Source organism: Megascapheus bottae, chromosome 18 (assembly GCF_031878675.1).
Source record: "Megascapheus bottae isolate mThoBot1 chromosome 18, mThoBot2.hap1, whole genome shotgun sequence".
Classification (NCBI taxonomy): domain Eukaryota; kingdom Metazoa; phylum Chordata; class Mammalia; order Rodentia; family Geomyidae; genus Megascapheus; species Megascapheus bottae.
The window spans coordinates 17,582,094-17,596,565 of NC_143526.1; the positions used below are offsets into that span (position 1 = coordinate 17,582,094).

A 14,472-nucleotide genomic window follows, 5' to 3' on the forward strand; every position below is an offset into this window, starting at 1 on the left:
TGCTGAGGCTCAAGTGGTAGAGCTCTGCCCTTGAGAAAGTCCAAGGACAGTGCTTAGGCCTTGAGCTCAAGCCCAGGACTGGCCAAAAAAAAAAAAAAAAACCTCAAATCAAATACATTTGTATCATTACAAATTATGTCATTACAATTGCAATTATGTCATTAAGGTACATAATTTTTAATTACCCAGGAGAACTTATTTTGATTAGAGAATTATGTCAGAGTTGAAATGTCTCCATCTTTGTTTTCTTCCTTCTCTACAGATACACCCTATTCTTCTCTATCTATGGGCAAAACAAGCCCTTTTTTGACTCTGATGAACTTATTAAAATGGTGAATGTACACAAACACCTTTCATTTATTCCTTTCCTACCCACTCAATGCATGAAAAGCCACTTCCAATGAAGATAGAAACTTCAGGGAAAAAAAAAACCTCTCTGAAAGGTAGGCACTAACAATGATCACAGTAGCATGACATTTCCTGAAAGCAATTATTAGCATGGCCAAGGAAAGCACTTTGGCTCTGTGACTTTAATGATACCATAAAAATAACAAGGCATTAAACAAGCCTCAACTTTAATAGGTAGAAGAGGGAGAATGAGGGAAAACATTCAAAATACCCCCACCCAACTAATGGCAGACTCAATCAATGTAAATCCATTACTCAAGGTTCTGCAGTAAGTATAGTTTCTCTTACATCCTAAGAAGTGTGAAATAAGGAGAATGGCTGATATTCTCAGATATTCCTAGAAAGAACCTCTGTAAGTCATTGCTAGTTGGGATAAGAAAATTGATCTAAATGGGAATGGAATGCAGGAAGTCTGAATACCAACTTCATCTATAAATGGGTTTTGTACCTTTTCCAATGGAGAGATTTAACATAGCTGGTATAGGCACAAGGCTTAGAAATCTTATGAACTGGGGAAATAATAACAGAACATGTAATTTAGGGTCAATGGATGATTGTCAGGAGTTAGTTGGTTCAACCCCCACACCTACCTCCATTTCATTTTGAGAAACAAAAAGCCAGGGGATTGGCTGACATACTCATGATAACACAGAGACCTCAGGGAACAGAGTGGCCTAGAATCCAGGATTCCTGTTATCATCCTTACTTGTTAGAACTTATCATTCAAGTTTGTAGGGATGGTTGACATAGAAGAATTGCCACTGTAACTTTCCTGAAGAACAAATTACAAATAAAGTGATGCCTCTACTTGTTCAATGAATGTGAAGAGTTGTACTCACCTATAGGGAAAAACTCGCTCATTTTCTTTTTGTAGATTTTGAAGTCAACTTCTAAAAAGACACAGAAGATGATTCGATCCACCTAGAGGCAAATGATAAACATTCAACGTGAAAGAAAATTCAGCAAGTTATTTCCCAGAATGCAGATGTAGATACAAAAAAAAGCAGTAACACACAGAAAACTGTTTTGCAGATTTTTGGTGCTATAATGCTCATTATATCACACAGTAAATTAAGTTTAAAGCACTGTGTGTGTGTGTGTGTGTGTGTGTGTGTGTGTGTCTGTGTCTGTGAGTGAGAAAGAGAGAATGTGAGAATGTGAGATAGTAGGTGTGGGTACTCTCTCTATATATAAATAAATCCATGGGTTCTATGGTGGAAAGATGCTATATAAATCATATAGGAAATAATAAATGACAATAAGCCACTTTGCAGCAAGCTATAAATAAGAGCTGAGATTCCAGCAGGATACCTAGACTTTATGTTCTATAAAACAGTCACACGAGAGGTATACAGGAGAATGACAATAAACTATGTCAGTAAACAAAGAGCTCTTTGTCCTATCCTTGTTAGACAAATATATTTATCAAACCTGTTACTATTTGAACATGGCCTAAAAAGCTTCCTTGCTTTTATCCTAACATAGTCAGAAATGCAATCAAAATGAAATACTATTAGTTGATAGTGACACAAGGTCAAAATAACATTTAATTTGTAGATATTGTTGAGTAAATAAATGTCAACTCAAAAGTAAAATGTGCATATGTAGTCCTTTATTTTTTTCTTCTGAGAGAGCTTCTGCATGTAAGGAAAAGGTTTATTTGAATTAGAATAATGTGTTAAACAGAGATAAGAAGTAGATTATGTACAACTCACCTTGCTCTCATAATAAATCAATACTCAGCTTTATATCCTAATCATAAGTACCACTTTAGCTCCTTTATTTTGACCATACAGAAGTTTAAAAATTATTCATATTATCAAATTGCAACAGACAAACTCAACAAAACATCTAGTTAGGTAGTTCTTATGGAAAAAAGGGAGAAGTTGGCTATGTGGGGTGCCTGATGAGAAAGAACCTAACTAGATTATCAGGCACGTGATGGGATGTCTCCTAAACTGTGGGAGGGAGTACATGAGTGGTTCTGGGAAGTGGTGGATGAGCCATCAATAATCAGTGAGGTAGCCTGACACAAGCCCAGAGTTTGATTTCCCAATCTCTGCACAGGTTGTGCCCTCAGTAGAGTAGACTACAACCTGGGCAGTGAGTAGGCTTCCTTTCAGCCAAAACCAAAGGCTACGCAGTGCAGGAATGGCCATCAGAGGATGTGTTCTCAGAGAAAGCACCTAGCTTTCAAAAATAGAAAGACTTGAGTATACAGACTAGAGTATTTCCTTGCTTTGTTTTCATTTTTGATTCTGATGCATAATTTCCATATTGCTGATATTTCCTACATATGCAAAAACTGTCCCTGCCAACTCATTCTCCAAGTGAACCCCAAGCTTAGTGGAATAAATGATAAACTGTCCAGAAATGAATGTGCATATCCTCATCCCTTCATTCCTCTAAGCTAAAGCTCCAAAACCATAATGATGAATGATTGAATTGAGTTGCCAAAGAACATAGACTCTAGAATATTTTGTTTGCTCATCCTGGGGCTTAAACTCAGGACCTTGGCCCAGTAGCTGAGCTTCTTTTTCTCAGGACTATCACTGTACCACTTGATTCACAGCACCACTTCTGGCCTTTTCTTGTTATGTGGTACTGAGGAATCGAATCCAGGGCTTTGTGCATGCTAGGCAAGCAGGATACCACTAAAACACATTCCTAGCCCCAACCGAGAATATTGAAAACATAAAGATAGAACAATGAAGAGATTCATTAATAAGTCCCATTTAAATAATTTCAAGGGTATTAGGCTGGGGTAGTTCTAGAATCCTTAGTTCCTCCAGTAGTAAACCAAGTATAAGTGGTAGAAAGTTAACCTATTAGATATTTTCAATCTATATCTAACTATAGACCTTTCTGAAATAGTTCAAGTAAGATTCATGCCACACTTTAACTGATGAACCTCCACCACTAACCCTTATATCTTTTTTTTTGACAAAGTCCTCATTGCTCAGGCTGCCCATAAATTTATTGTTTGCCTGCCTCCTGGACCACTGCACCTGGCTTAAATATTCTCTCTATTTTACATCCATGTTCACACTAAAAACCACTCCTCCCTTCTTTGGAGCTAAGACTACATATAGTCTTTAGGTGCCCAATTCACAAATTAATATTTGTTCAAATTGTAAAATTTCAACATATTCTAGTTTATCTTTTCCTAATGTTAAAACATAGAATCACATAAGTACATGGTTCACATACTTTAGGGGCACTGATGAATTCAGGAGAAAGTAAAAGACATGATAGAGTTTTGTTGAATAGGTAATATTTTTATTTATTTAGGAAGAGAAAGGATCCATGTTTCCCATTGCATGTGGAAACTAGATTTAGCTTACAAATTCGAGTAAATATGCTGGGTGATATGCAAGTGTATGCAAATGTTTAGCTGAAATATGAAAGACTCAAGGGAGATCTGGAATAGTGTAATTCCTTAGCCAAAAGTTCAGCAAAGAAAACATCAGGGAACAAGTACTCAAAAGGGGTAGGGTGCAGTTAAGAAGGAAGAGGTGTACAAATGGAGAGGAGAAGAGTGGGAAATGCAGATAAGAATCAAGTGTATACCCTACAAAGTCAAGGAGAATGAGTGAAGTGGATATGGAAGGGTTGGATGAAAACATGAAAGGGGGGACATTTATCAAGATACATTATATTTATTAACTAGTTTGTTAAAAGATTACTCCTTTGTGCAACCACTTACAGAAAATATTACTAAAATAAATATAAAAACACATGTTAAGGGCATTATGGAAATGGATAATTTATTAAGACTGCAGATTTGATAAACTTCATAATTATGTCTTAAAATGATAATGGTAAGATTCTGGTCAAGATTACTAGTTTCCTTTAGATACCTGAGAATCTCTCCCTGTACTGAGCTCTTTGGAGTTTCCAAAGGGCATGGTTATTCACTTCTACCTATGATTATTAGGCTGTGCCCCTCTGGAAATCAAATGGCCAGATAATTTTTAACTTTATTATTATTATTATCATTATTATAAATGTTGTATAAAGAGGGATCACAATTACATGAGTCAGGTAATGAGTACCTTTCTTTTCCTACAGTGTCTTCTGTTCCCTCATTATCTTTCAGTCCCTCCTTCCCATCTCCACCCACAAGTGATATAGTTCACTTTCATCAGTGAATAGTGAGCTCTACTGCTGTGCTTTTTCACCCTTTTTCTCTCAAGTTTTGTACCCTTCCCACATCATCTCAAAGATATACATGTGAATATGCCATACATAAAAAGAATCTTCAAAAAATAAAAAATTAAAATAAAACTCTATATCTTGGAGTTCATATATATAATTTTATATAAAATAAAGAGGCATATATAAGGATTATGCCTTTGTGTTTCTCTCTTAATAGTGTCCTTCTTTGTTCTCACTGTGTGAGTATGTGTATGTGTGTGTGTGTGAGTGCATGTGTGTGTATGTGTAGTCCTATATAACTCAATGGATAAGTTTTAAGAATGATGAAAAATCAAAAGCAAAGAAATCTGACTTCATGCAAACCTAAGAAGTCCAAGCCATAGAAAATTCTCTTCTTCCCATTGTCTTCCATATTTAAGAACGATATGGTATGTGATTATTTTGACATTCACATTTTTTAGCATGAAGGGGAGAGAGTACATGAGCGTATGTAGGTAGGGAGGTAGGAGAGGTTTTTTGACAACAATGGCGTTCTTGGCTATTAACTCTACTTTCAAATACTGTACATATTCATACTTTTCCAATATTATAAGGAAGTTTAATCTACCTTTAGCATATTAAGCTCTGTTACTATGGAAATGATTTGCACCAAAATTCAGCAGCCCAATTTATAGTCCTCAAGAGAAAATGAAGTACTTTTATTTTGAAATAATAGCCTTCTAGCTTCCTGTCCTTGCCCTTAGACATAATATTGAATACATCTTGGAAGCAAATTTACCCTAAAAATTGCTACCACTTACTATGTACTTAGTGGGTATGTATATGTATATTTATACATTTTCATATGTACATATTCTCTGGGGTACTGGATAAGAGCTCATTTAGTTGACAAGGTTGTACTTACTAACTCCCAGGTATGGAGTAATAATGATATCCCTCTTATTTAAAATGTAATAATGATATCCCTCTTATTGAGAAATGGCTCTAAACTCCTTTCCCTGGAAGATAGCAGGCCTATGACTCTGGCAGAAATGATGCAAAATGACTAGTTGATTATAGAATGCAATGAAGATTCTGCTTGATTCTTTTGAATGTCTCACTCTCACTTGCAGGCATCATAGCATGGGAAAGCAATACAATCACATGGAGAATCAATGCATTGCTCTTTGGGAGAAAACCCTAGCTGAGTGAGGTTTCAGGAGAGGGTAGCCTTTGTCTGATTTCAGTTCTAGATGTTTGAACCACCACAGCTGATTCCACATGGAGCAAAGAACACAAGATTTCAACTAAACACTGATGGTAAATTAATGAGCCAAGACCTGAAATGCCAAACTGTAAATCTGATAGTCTGGCTTTTTTCTAGCACCATTTTTATTGTTATTACAAAGGTGATGTACAGAGGGGTTACAGTTACATACGTCAGAAATGAATACATTTCTTTTTGAACAATGTCACCCCTTTCCTTGTTTTCTCTATTTTTCCATCCAGACTGTCCCTCTGCAAGTTCTATAATTCATTTGTAATATAACATTCTATCAATATTACTGCAGCCTCTGCTCACCCTTTGTCCCACCATCTCTGTACTAACTAACCCTCAGCCTCCCCCAAACAGATAAGCATATATTCAAGACAGAAGGTGTGGAATACAAAAAGAGTGACAAAGGAGAAAGAAAAAAAAACAAAACCAAAAAGCAAAATACCCTTGTTTCCATATCTTGGAGTTCATTTCAATTTACATCATTTTATATGATAATACACACCTAGCTATTGAGCCTTGCGATCCTCTCTTGTATAATCATTTCCTATATAAATGTGCTTATGAATCTACAAGTAAACACACTGGATGATAAAAGACAAGAAAAATACACTTGGACCTCATCAGTTACACAGGAACCTAGCACAAATTTTTGACACCTTACTTTTACAGCTGTGTAGTACTTGACTCACATCGAAAACCTCAGACTGAATGGATCAAATCAATAGAGGCCACCTTAAGAAGATAAGAAGAACACTAAAAATCTAGTTGATACATGGCTGAAATAATAGAACTCTGATGTCTACAAAGGCAGAAAGGCCCCATTGATTCATTCCAGTCATGAATGACTCACTCCTGAAACCCAGGAACCTCTCTCTCTCTCTCTCTCTCTCTCTCTCTCTCTCTCTCTCTCTCTCTCTCTCTCTCTCTCTCTCTCTCTCTCTCTCTCTCTCTCTCTCTCTCCCTTTTTCTCTGTTTTAAGCCATAAGACAATTTTGTAAAAGCACAGTTCATGAAAAACTATTTTTCATTTATTCATTAGTTTTTTATCAGCTACTAAGTGAGTACATTCAGTTTGTTAGGGCTATTTCATATGCCAGTCACTCACATCTGAGTCCAGAAATTAATCAATTTGCTTTCCTTAGGTCAAAAGAAATTGAATGACAGAAACTTGGGTGTCTTAACTTTGTATCCCATACACTTTCTTAGACAATAGCCAGATAGAAACCCATGCAACTGACTTTCTAGGCTAATTACAACCTCTATGATATGAAGTGACTGCTCACATCTACAGAAACAGATTTTCACAAAAATATAATAAAAGAATGCTATTGCTATAGCTATTCTCCTCCCCGTGCCCCCAGTACTCTCCTATCTTTGCACTAGGTTTGCAGTGTCAAGCAGGAATTGCAAATCTCTTCTTTGCTGTTCATGGAGAAATCTCCATGAGATTTGGTTTGAAGTAGGGCAGCTGCAGCCATTGAACTAAGGAAAAGAGGATCAAGAGAGCTCTGGGCAGGTTGTGAGTGAGTATGGATTCCTTATCTGCTGTTGGGATCTGCCTTTAGTTCTTCTATTCCTGCTTATTAAATACATGGCATTCTACAGGGAGAATACTGAGTCCCTCAATAAGATTTCAGCTTTGGGGTTTGATGCATGGAAGACAGACACAGATGCCAGTTTGTCCCTGTGGGTTCCAGTATTTACCATGACTCACACATTATCCTTATACCCTCTCATTTCATGTTTAGCTTTCCTCACCTCACCTTTCATCCTGCCAGACTCTAGCCCTTGGTTGAGAACTTTGCTCTCCAACTGTGCTTTATGTACATTTCCTTTCCCATGGTCTCTCCTAACTGTATAAGATCTACTTCCTCAAACAAATACCTTATTCCACCCTTGCTCCCTGTCTGCTCCCCTGTTTAAACCTGGACTAATATAATCTTACTACCAGCTCAACGGCTATCATGTGGAAAACATGTTGAATCACCTAAAATCCCAACCTAGGTTTCTGATTGGAGGTAGATACCACCTGTCAAGGTGACTTAAATTCCAATTACTTACTTAAAAACCTTCTTAGCTGATCCAAGCCTTTCTTGTCAGTGAACTTCCTGAAGAGTGGATTCACATTTTTTAAAAGTTGATTTCACATGTCAAAAATGGCTGACTTTGTACTGAAGACTGAACCTAGAAACTTGTGCTAGGAAAGTGACTGTTCTATTATTTGTGCCACCTTTCTGAGGCAATCCTTTGCATTTTGCTTTTGAGATAGGGTCTCAACAATTGGACGGACCTTCAATTTCTGATCCTGCTGTCTCTATCTCTGGAGTGAGTGGCTGAGATTACAAGTGTGCCCTCGCACACTTGGATAAAATAACTTCTCCAGGAACAGGTTGTCTAAAATCTCTAATTGATGGCCCATCTAAAACAACATGATAATCAGCACAAAAGCAACCTCACTATGTTTTGGAATCTCACTACCTGGTCTCATTCTTCCTAATATCTTAAACTAGAAACATACCGAGAATCAGATTGTGTTCATCTTTGCAACTCTGTTACAAGGTATAGATCCTCACCTATCTAGGAGTTCTGAAAATATTTGTAGAGCATATGGATAGGCAAACAGACTTGACTAAATGAGGCTGCCAGATATACTTCACGGTGTTTAGTTCTATAACTGAAATATAAAATACTCAGGAGTTAGATTTCTTCATGCTTGCCAGAACACCTGTGAACAAAACTGTATGAAGCCTAGATGGTTTTGCACATTGGAAGAAAACCATATAAAGGGCATTGCCACCAACTGTTGTCTTTTTCACGAATATTATGTTGAATATAATGGCTCTCCAGACATTTTCACATAGGGGGCTGTTTTGTTTTACAGTAATCACAGTGATATCCTATAAACCCATATATATTAAAAGCTGCAAGCTTTTTTTAACTAAAAAGACAAATATTAAGATTGCCAAGGATGTAGAGTGTCAAGACCTTTTAGAGACAGCTTTTAAAAAATGAAAACTGATATCACTACTCTATAAAGTTATTTGATAGTATCTATTAACATTTCTGAATCCACACATAAGGTATAACCTTGGTAGACAACCAGGAAAAAATACACATCTGCTCACAAAAAGCCACATACTAAAATTTTCATAGCAGTTGCATCTGCAATTACTTAAATACTTACAAGTGGTATAATGGGTAAAGATACATTTGTGCAATGGAATATCACAAACAAATGAGAATAAAAAACTAGCTGTATATATGTATATATATGTATATATGTGTGCAAATCTCACAAATGCAATATTGCATTAAAGAATCTAGAGAAGAATATACTCAATGTTTCCATTTCTATGACATCCAAAGCACTGTAAAAATGGACAAAGCCACCTGTGCTGTCAGAAGTTAACGTAGAAATTACTTTGAGGTGAGGATTACTTAGAGATACCCTAGGGGTTGCTTGGCATCCCTCTTTTTTTGATCTGATGTTGGTTGCTTGGCTGTGTTCAGTTTTTTACAGATTTATCAAGCTGTGCACTCAGGAACTGTATGTGTGTTCCAATTCAATAAGAATTTTTTAGAGGTTGGAAGTCTTATAGCTGTCTTAGTCAACAATCAAAAATCTATTTTCATTGACTTAGAGGTCAAAAAAGTCCTTTAAACACTGACCTTCTAAAAGAAATCTCTCCATAAATTTCCATTGGTGCCAACCACAGCTCAACTATCAAGACATAAAGAAGTAAAGATGTATTTCTTCTACCAAAATATCCATTAATTCAGAAAAGGGGGTTTATGCCTCATAAACATGATGATACAAGTCCTATTAATCTTTCTCAAGTCCTATTAATCTTTCTCTCAGCATCATCCTCAGTACCCCTGAAGATGGTTGCACAGTGAAGTGGGCTTTCAATAGCCACAGCTGACCTCCATTTTTCATAGTGCCAGTCCTAAAACAGCTGACACAGCCAAGAGTATCCTGTATTCAGTGATACTGGGAGAATGAATGGATTGTGATGAATGTAATTTGCTTCTTCAATAACAAACATTCAGATCTGGAATGCAGGCAAATACTGCCATAACTGAGGACTGATAGAAGGCTACCCTATGTAAATACAGCTTAATGGACAGCTGGGGTGAATTCCCAGCTTTCCGTAGTGATAAACCAATAGGTTCTTGCTTGCAGGCTTAGATATGGGCTATCGCTCATAAAACAATGGCATCTATCTGCTCATTAATGAATTAAAATTTGGAGCTGAAGTATAAAGACAGAATCAGGCAAAGCTTCCTTTCCTAAAAGAACAACGTCATGGATTTTATTTCAGAAATAGGAACAAGAAATTCAGATGCTTGGATCTCAGTCCCTCTTTTCTCACCAAGTGAAACAATGGAGAACAATGCTGCCATTGTATTAATTTTCACTTCCAGCAGGACAGATGGCCACTTATGTAATGGCATCAAATCATACTTCATCTCATTGTTCCCAAGCATGTCATAAATCCAGAAATCTAGGTCTAACCTATTTGGTTCCTCAATCCAGGGACTCAAAACCACTGTACTGAGATTCTCATCTGATATTAGAAGAGGATGCTCTTCCAAACGCACTTTTCAATCTTTACCCTTGTAGGACTGACATCTCCATTTTGTTCTTAGCTGTTGATGAGAGGCCATATGGAATTATTTACTGTGGACATGTACACAGGGGCTTCGTTCCTACTGGGCCAGCAAGAGCAAACTTCTTTTGTTTCCAGTCTAAAGACTATTTTTTAAAATACCTTACCTAATTAGGTCAAGCCCACCAGGACACTCCTTTTTAATTAACCCAGTGGATTAAATACCTTCCTTAACACCATCTGGGAAAATCTCTCCTCCTAGCAAAGAGAGTAACTATGCTATCACACTCACAGCATCTACTCACCCAAAAGGGGGCAAGATCCTATAAGATATGCAGACCTTGGCTAGGGGCTGGGAGGAACAAGAATTGGCATCTTAGCAACTATCTTAGACTGTCTAAGGCTTTCATTTTTGTATTGACTGCACCATTTACCTGCTCTGTGACTTTAACACAGGTTGATAAACTTTCTAAGCCTTAGTCTCATCATCTCTAAAATCAAGATATCAAGATGGAGTTTAGTGGCTTCATAAAGCACCTATACATTAGACCATCATTTTGAGGATTCAATGGCTGCAGCTCATTAAGGTCAAATCACAGTATCACAGAATCATGAGGCTCAATCATAGACGCTCTGCAGAAGAACTTACTTCTAAGTTCACTTTCATTGGTGGCAAGGGTCACAGTAGTGGTAGCACTGAATTTTTATTTCCATGATGGTAACTGGGGCCATTGTCAGTTCATAAGATTCTCTTGCATTCTTTGTCATGCTTTTTTTTTGTCTCTGTCTTTAAGCCAGAAAAGGAATGTAACATACTTGGTTTTGAATGGATTGCTTTACGACCACCCACTTTGGGACTTTATTTGTATCTGCAGAATCCCTTTGTAGCAGTATCAGATTGGGGCTTGGATAACTAGGTAGCTTGTATATATCAGGTCACATAAAATATTAGAATCCGAACCACCACCATGAAATATTCTACATGAAGTGCTTGGCAAAGGGCCTGAAAAGCAGTAAATGCTCCATGAACATCAATTACTTCTTGGTAAAGTTCCTAATCAGAAATCCAGTATAATGCTATTAGAACTAAGTCAGATTCATTTGAACAATTATTTTTTTCTCCCTGATTTCCTTCTTTCCTTCCTGTTTTCCTTTTCCTCCATCCTTCCATCTCTCTCTTACTTCCACTTCCATCCTCCCTTCATTCTCTGTCCTTTTGTCTCTGTCCGGCCCTCTAGATTTCTGTTGTGCTGGCTTTTGAACTCAGAGCCTCTACATATTAAGCATACATGTTCACTCTCACTGAGCTTAAACCTCAGTCCCCTGATCAAGATGAGATACAAGCAAGATGAAATATCAGAGACTATGATACCGATGAAAGACATTTAATTAATATAAGTGAGGAATGTAATCAAGAATTGAAGGTATGTATTACAAAGTTTAAGAAAAGAGGATGGTGAGAATGTTGAAAATGGTGACTGATCAAGACACTTTGTATTCGTAAATTACCTCGCTAAATGGAAACTCCTTTGTACTAGTACTTAAAGGTAAACAAAATAAGAAATAAAAAGAAACACTGTTATGGTCATTTGATACATAAACAGCTCTGGTTCTAGCTGGCCTATTAGCCAGCATGAAAGGAAAATAAGTAATCTGATGGTTGAGCTACTATAATGAAAATATTTCATATTATCTCACAGAAGTCCCTGTTATGGTATTTTACTGTTCCTATCAAGTGCTACTATACCATTCTTTTTCTTGCTTAAAAATATTGGACATGTTCATACTTATTCTCTACTCTCCAAATAAATCTTTTCCCTTTAAATTACATTATGGGAAACACTTTCATTTCGGGTTTCTAGATATGGTTTGGATAAGTTGGGTGTCATTTATAACCCATAAGCATTCAAAGGACATTCTAGTATTTTAAAGTTGTTCCTATGTGCATGCAAAGGATCTTCTATACATTTTCAGGGGTACACTTTGCACTGTCATTACTCTGTAGCAGCACAATTCAATGTCCAGTTTTGGTTTGACAAATTGCTCTTTTTGACTTTTCTTAAAACTATTTAAGCCAAAATGGCCTGCATCTGCAAGACTCTATTATTTGGGTTGAAAATCTAGTTTCCAAGTCTGCCACATCACAACAGGCACCCTTGCAAATGGAACCACTGTTGAGGTCCATGCACTTTGCCAAGATCAGACACGTGCAGACAGGGCTGAGGACCTGTGGTTCTATGCCTTAAAATGGCAAGTATGCCCTACCTTGACCTTGGAACCTAAGAAATGCTCCTGATAAATCCAGAAGAAACTGCTACTCCGAGATGAAAAACAAAAACAAAAACATATACATAGTTCCTTTTCACGATGGACAAGAGCTGGGCTGTGTTCTTCATATGTACACCTTGCTTCAGGACCCGTAAATATCAGTATACTCCATCTGCTAAGGGTACATGGCTGACGGGCCCATGGATTCCCTCTCAGAAAATGCCAAAGAGAGCTGCATACTCACAACAACCCTTTCTTCCCAAAAGTCCAGCCTGTTGTAGATTATGAATTGCAACAGCCCCATCAGCTGTTAAGGTACAAAGCTCCTTCCTGCCTTTTGCTAACATTCACACTCTGCACTAAGTCCAGAGTACCCTCAAACTGAGAAGCCATCTGCCAGAAATAGATCTCAAACTTCAAAATGGCCCAAACTTCTTTGCCATCCAGTCCGTGACATGAAATTACCCTTCCAGGGTTGGAGTTATTGTTCATCAAGAGCTCTTGCAGCTCATGTCAACCCTCGAACCCAGCTGCAGTGCCCTTTTGTGTATTTCATGCTCCCATCTTCTCAAAACACTCTTCTTTCTTTCTTGTAGTTGATTAAGAACATCTGCAGAGGTGGGTCAGCCATGAAAGTTCATAATTGCTCTTGCTTTGTCACAGTAATTAAAAAGTTCAGGGAACAATTGTCATTCATTGCTGCTTATGAAGTTGTCCATGAAGCAGAGTATTTTATAAAGCCAAGGAATCATGACCTTAAAAAAGTCATTACTGGGAGAAATTTACAAAAAATCTTTTCTCAAAAGTAGATTGTTAGAGCCAAGTCACAGCTCTAAAACCTGGTAAGGAAGTTCAAAGACATGGGGCTTGAGTGTGCATGGCGGGGGAGGGGTGTCCAGCACATTACTGCACTGTTTCCTGTGCACTGTTATCATTTTCTTACCATTTCCATTAGCATCTGACATGTACTGCAGATGCCATGTACAGTTCAAAGAGAAGTTCATTAGCATATCACTTCGAAAAGAGCATTTTGTGAGGACAAAAGCTGTTTTTCTCAGGCTGGTATGCCTCCCACTCTTGCAAGAAAGAATCCCTTTGTGCAAAAGGCAAGCCTCAAGAGAAAAATCTCCTGTCAGTAATTTTCCACAGGCTCATGTCTCAGACAATAAGGAATAGCAAACCAAAAGTGGTTCTGTCAACAATTCTATGGCTGGGTGGTGGGAGCCAGGCCACCTTGTGTGTGCGCATGAGTGTTTGTGGTGTGTGTGTGTGTGTGCGCGCGCGCATGTGTGTGTTGTATAGGAAATAAGACAGAAAGGAAGAAAAGCAGAGTTCCATCAGTCTCTAACCCCTTCCTACCCGTATTGCTCTATTTTCTCTAACATGCATTGACATTTCAAATTTACTTTTCTTGTGTATTTTCATCTCCTTATAATGAATGCCTATGCTCTGTCTCTTTAATGTCACATAGAGAAACAGGTATCTCACATAGACTGTAATCCCTATAGCAGATACCTCTTTCATTCACATGACCTTTGACTTGGATGACTTTTACAATGATCACCTCTTCACCTATCATTGTAGCCAATAAAGTACATGGAAAAAGATTTGTTTGCTGCATTAGTGGATCAGTAGGATGTAAGTGATCTAATTAGAACTCTCTGACTCAGGGGTCCTCCCAAAAAGTCCATTTTGGAGAGAAGTTTGAAACACAGTAGTCTTTCCTTTGATTAGCAAATATCCCTGTGGTCTACGGGGTCCCTCAAGGAT

At 37.5% G+C, this 14,472-nt stretch overlaps 1 protein-coding gene across 1 annotated transcript in view; it reads right to left on the reverse strand.

The window, feature by feature from the left end:
- Macrod2 (mono-ADP ribosylhydrolase 2) overlaps positions 1–14,472 on the reverse strand; it is a 1,707,616-nt gene that overhangs the window by 158,245 nt on the left and 1,534,899 nt on the right. Inside the window, exon 9 of the mRNA XM_090352924.1 lies at positions 1,248–1,329. Within this exon, the coding sequence (XP_090209050.1) occupies positions 1,248–1,329 (82 nt within the window). The remainder of the gene's footprint in view (positions 1–1,247; positions 1,330–14,472) is intronic.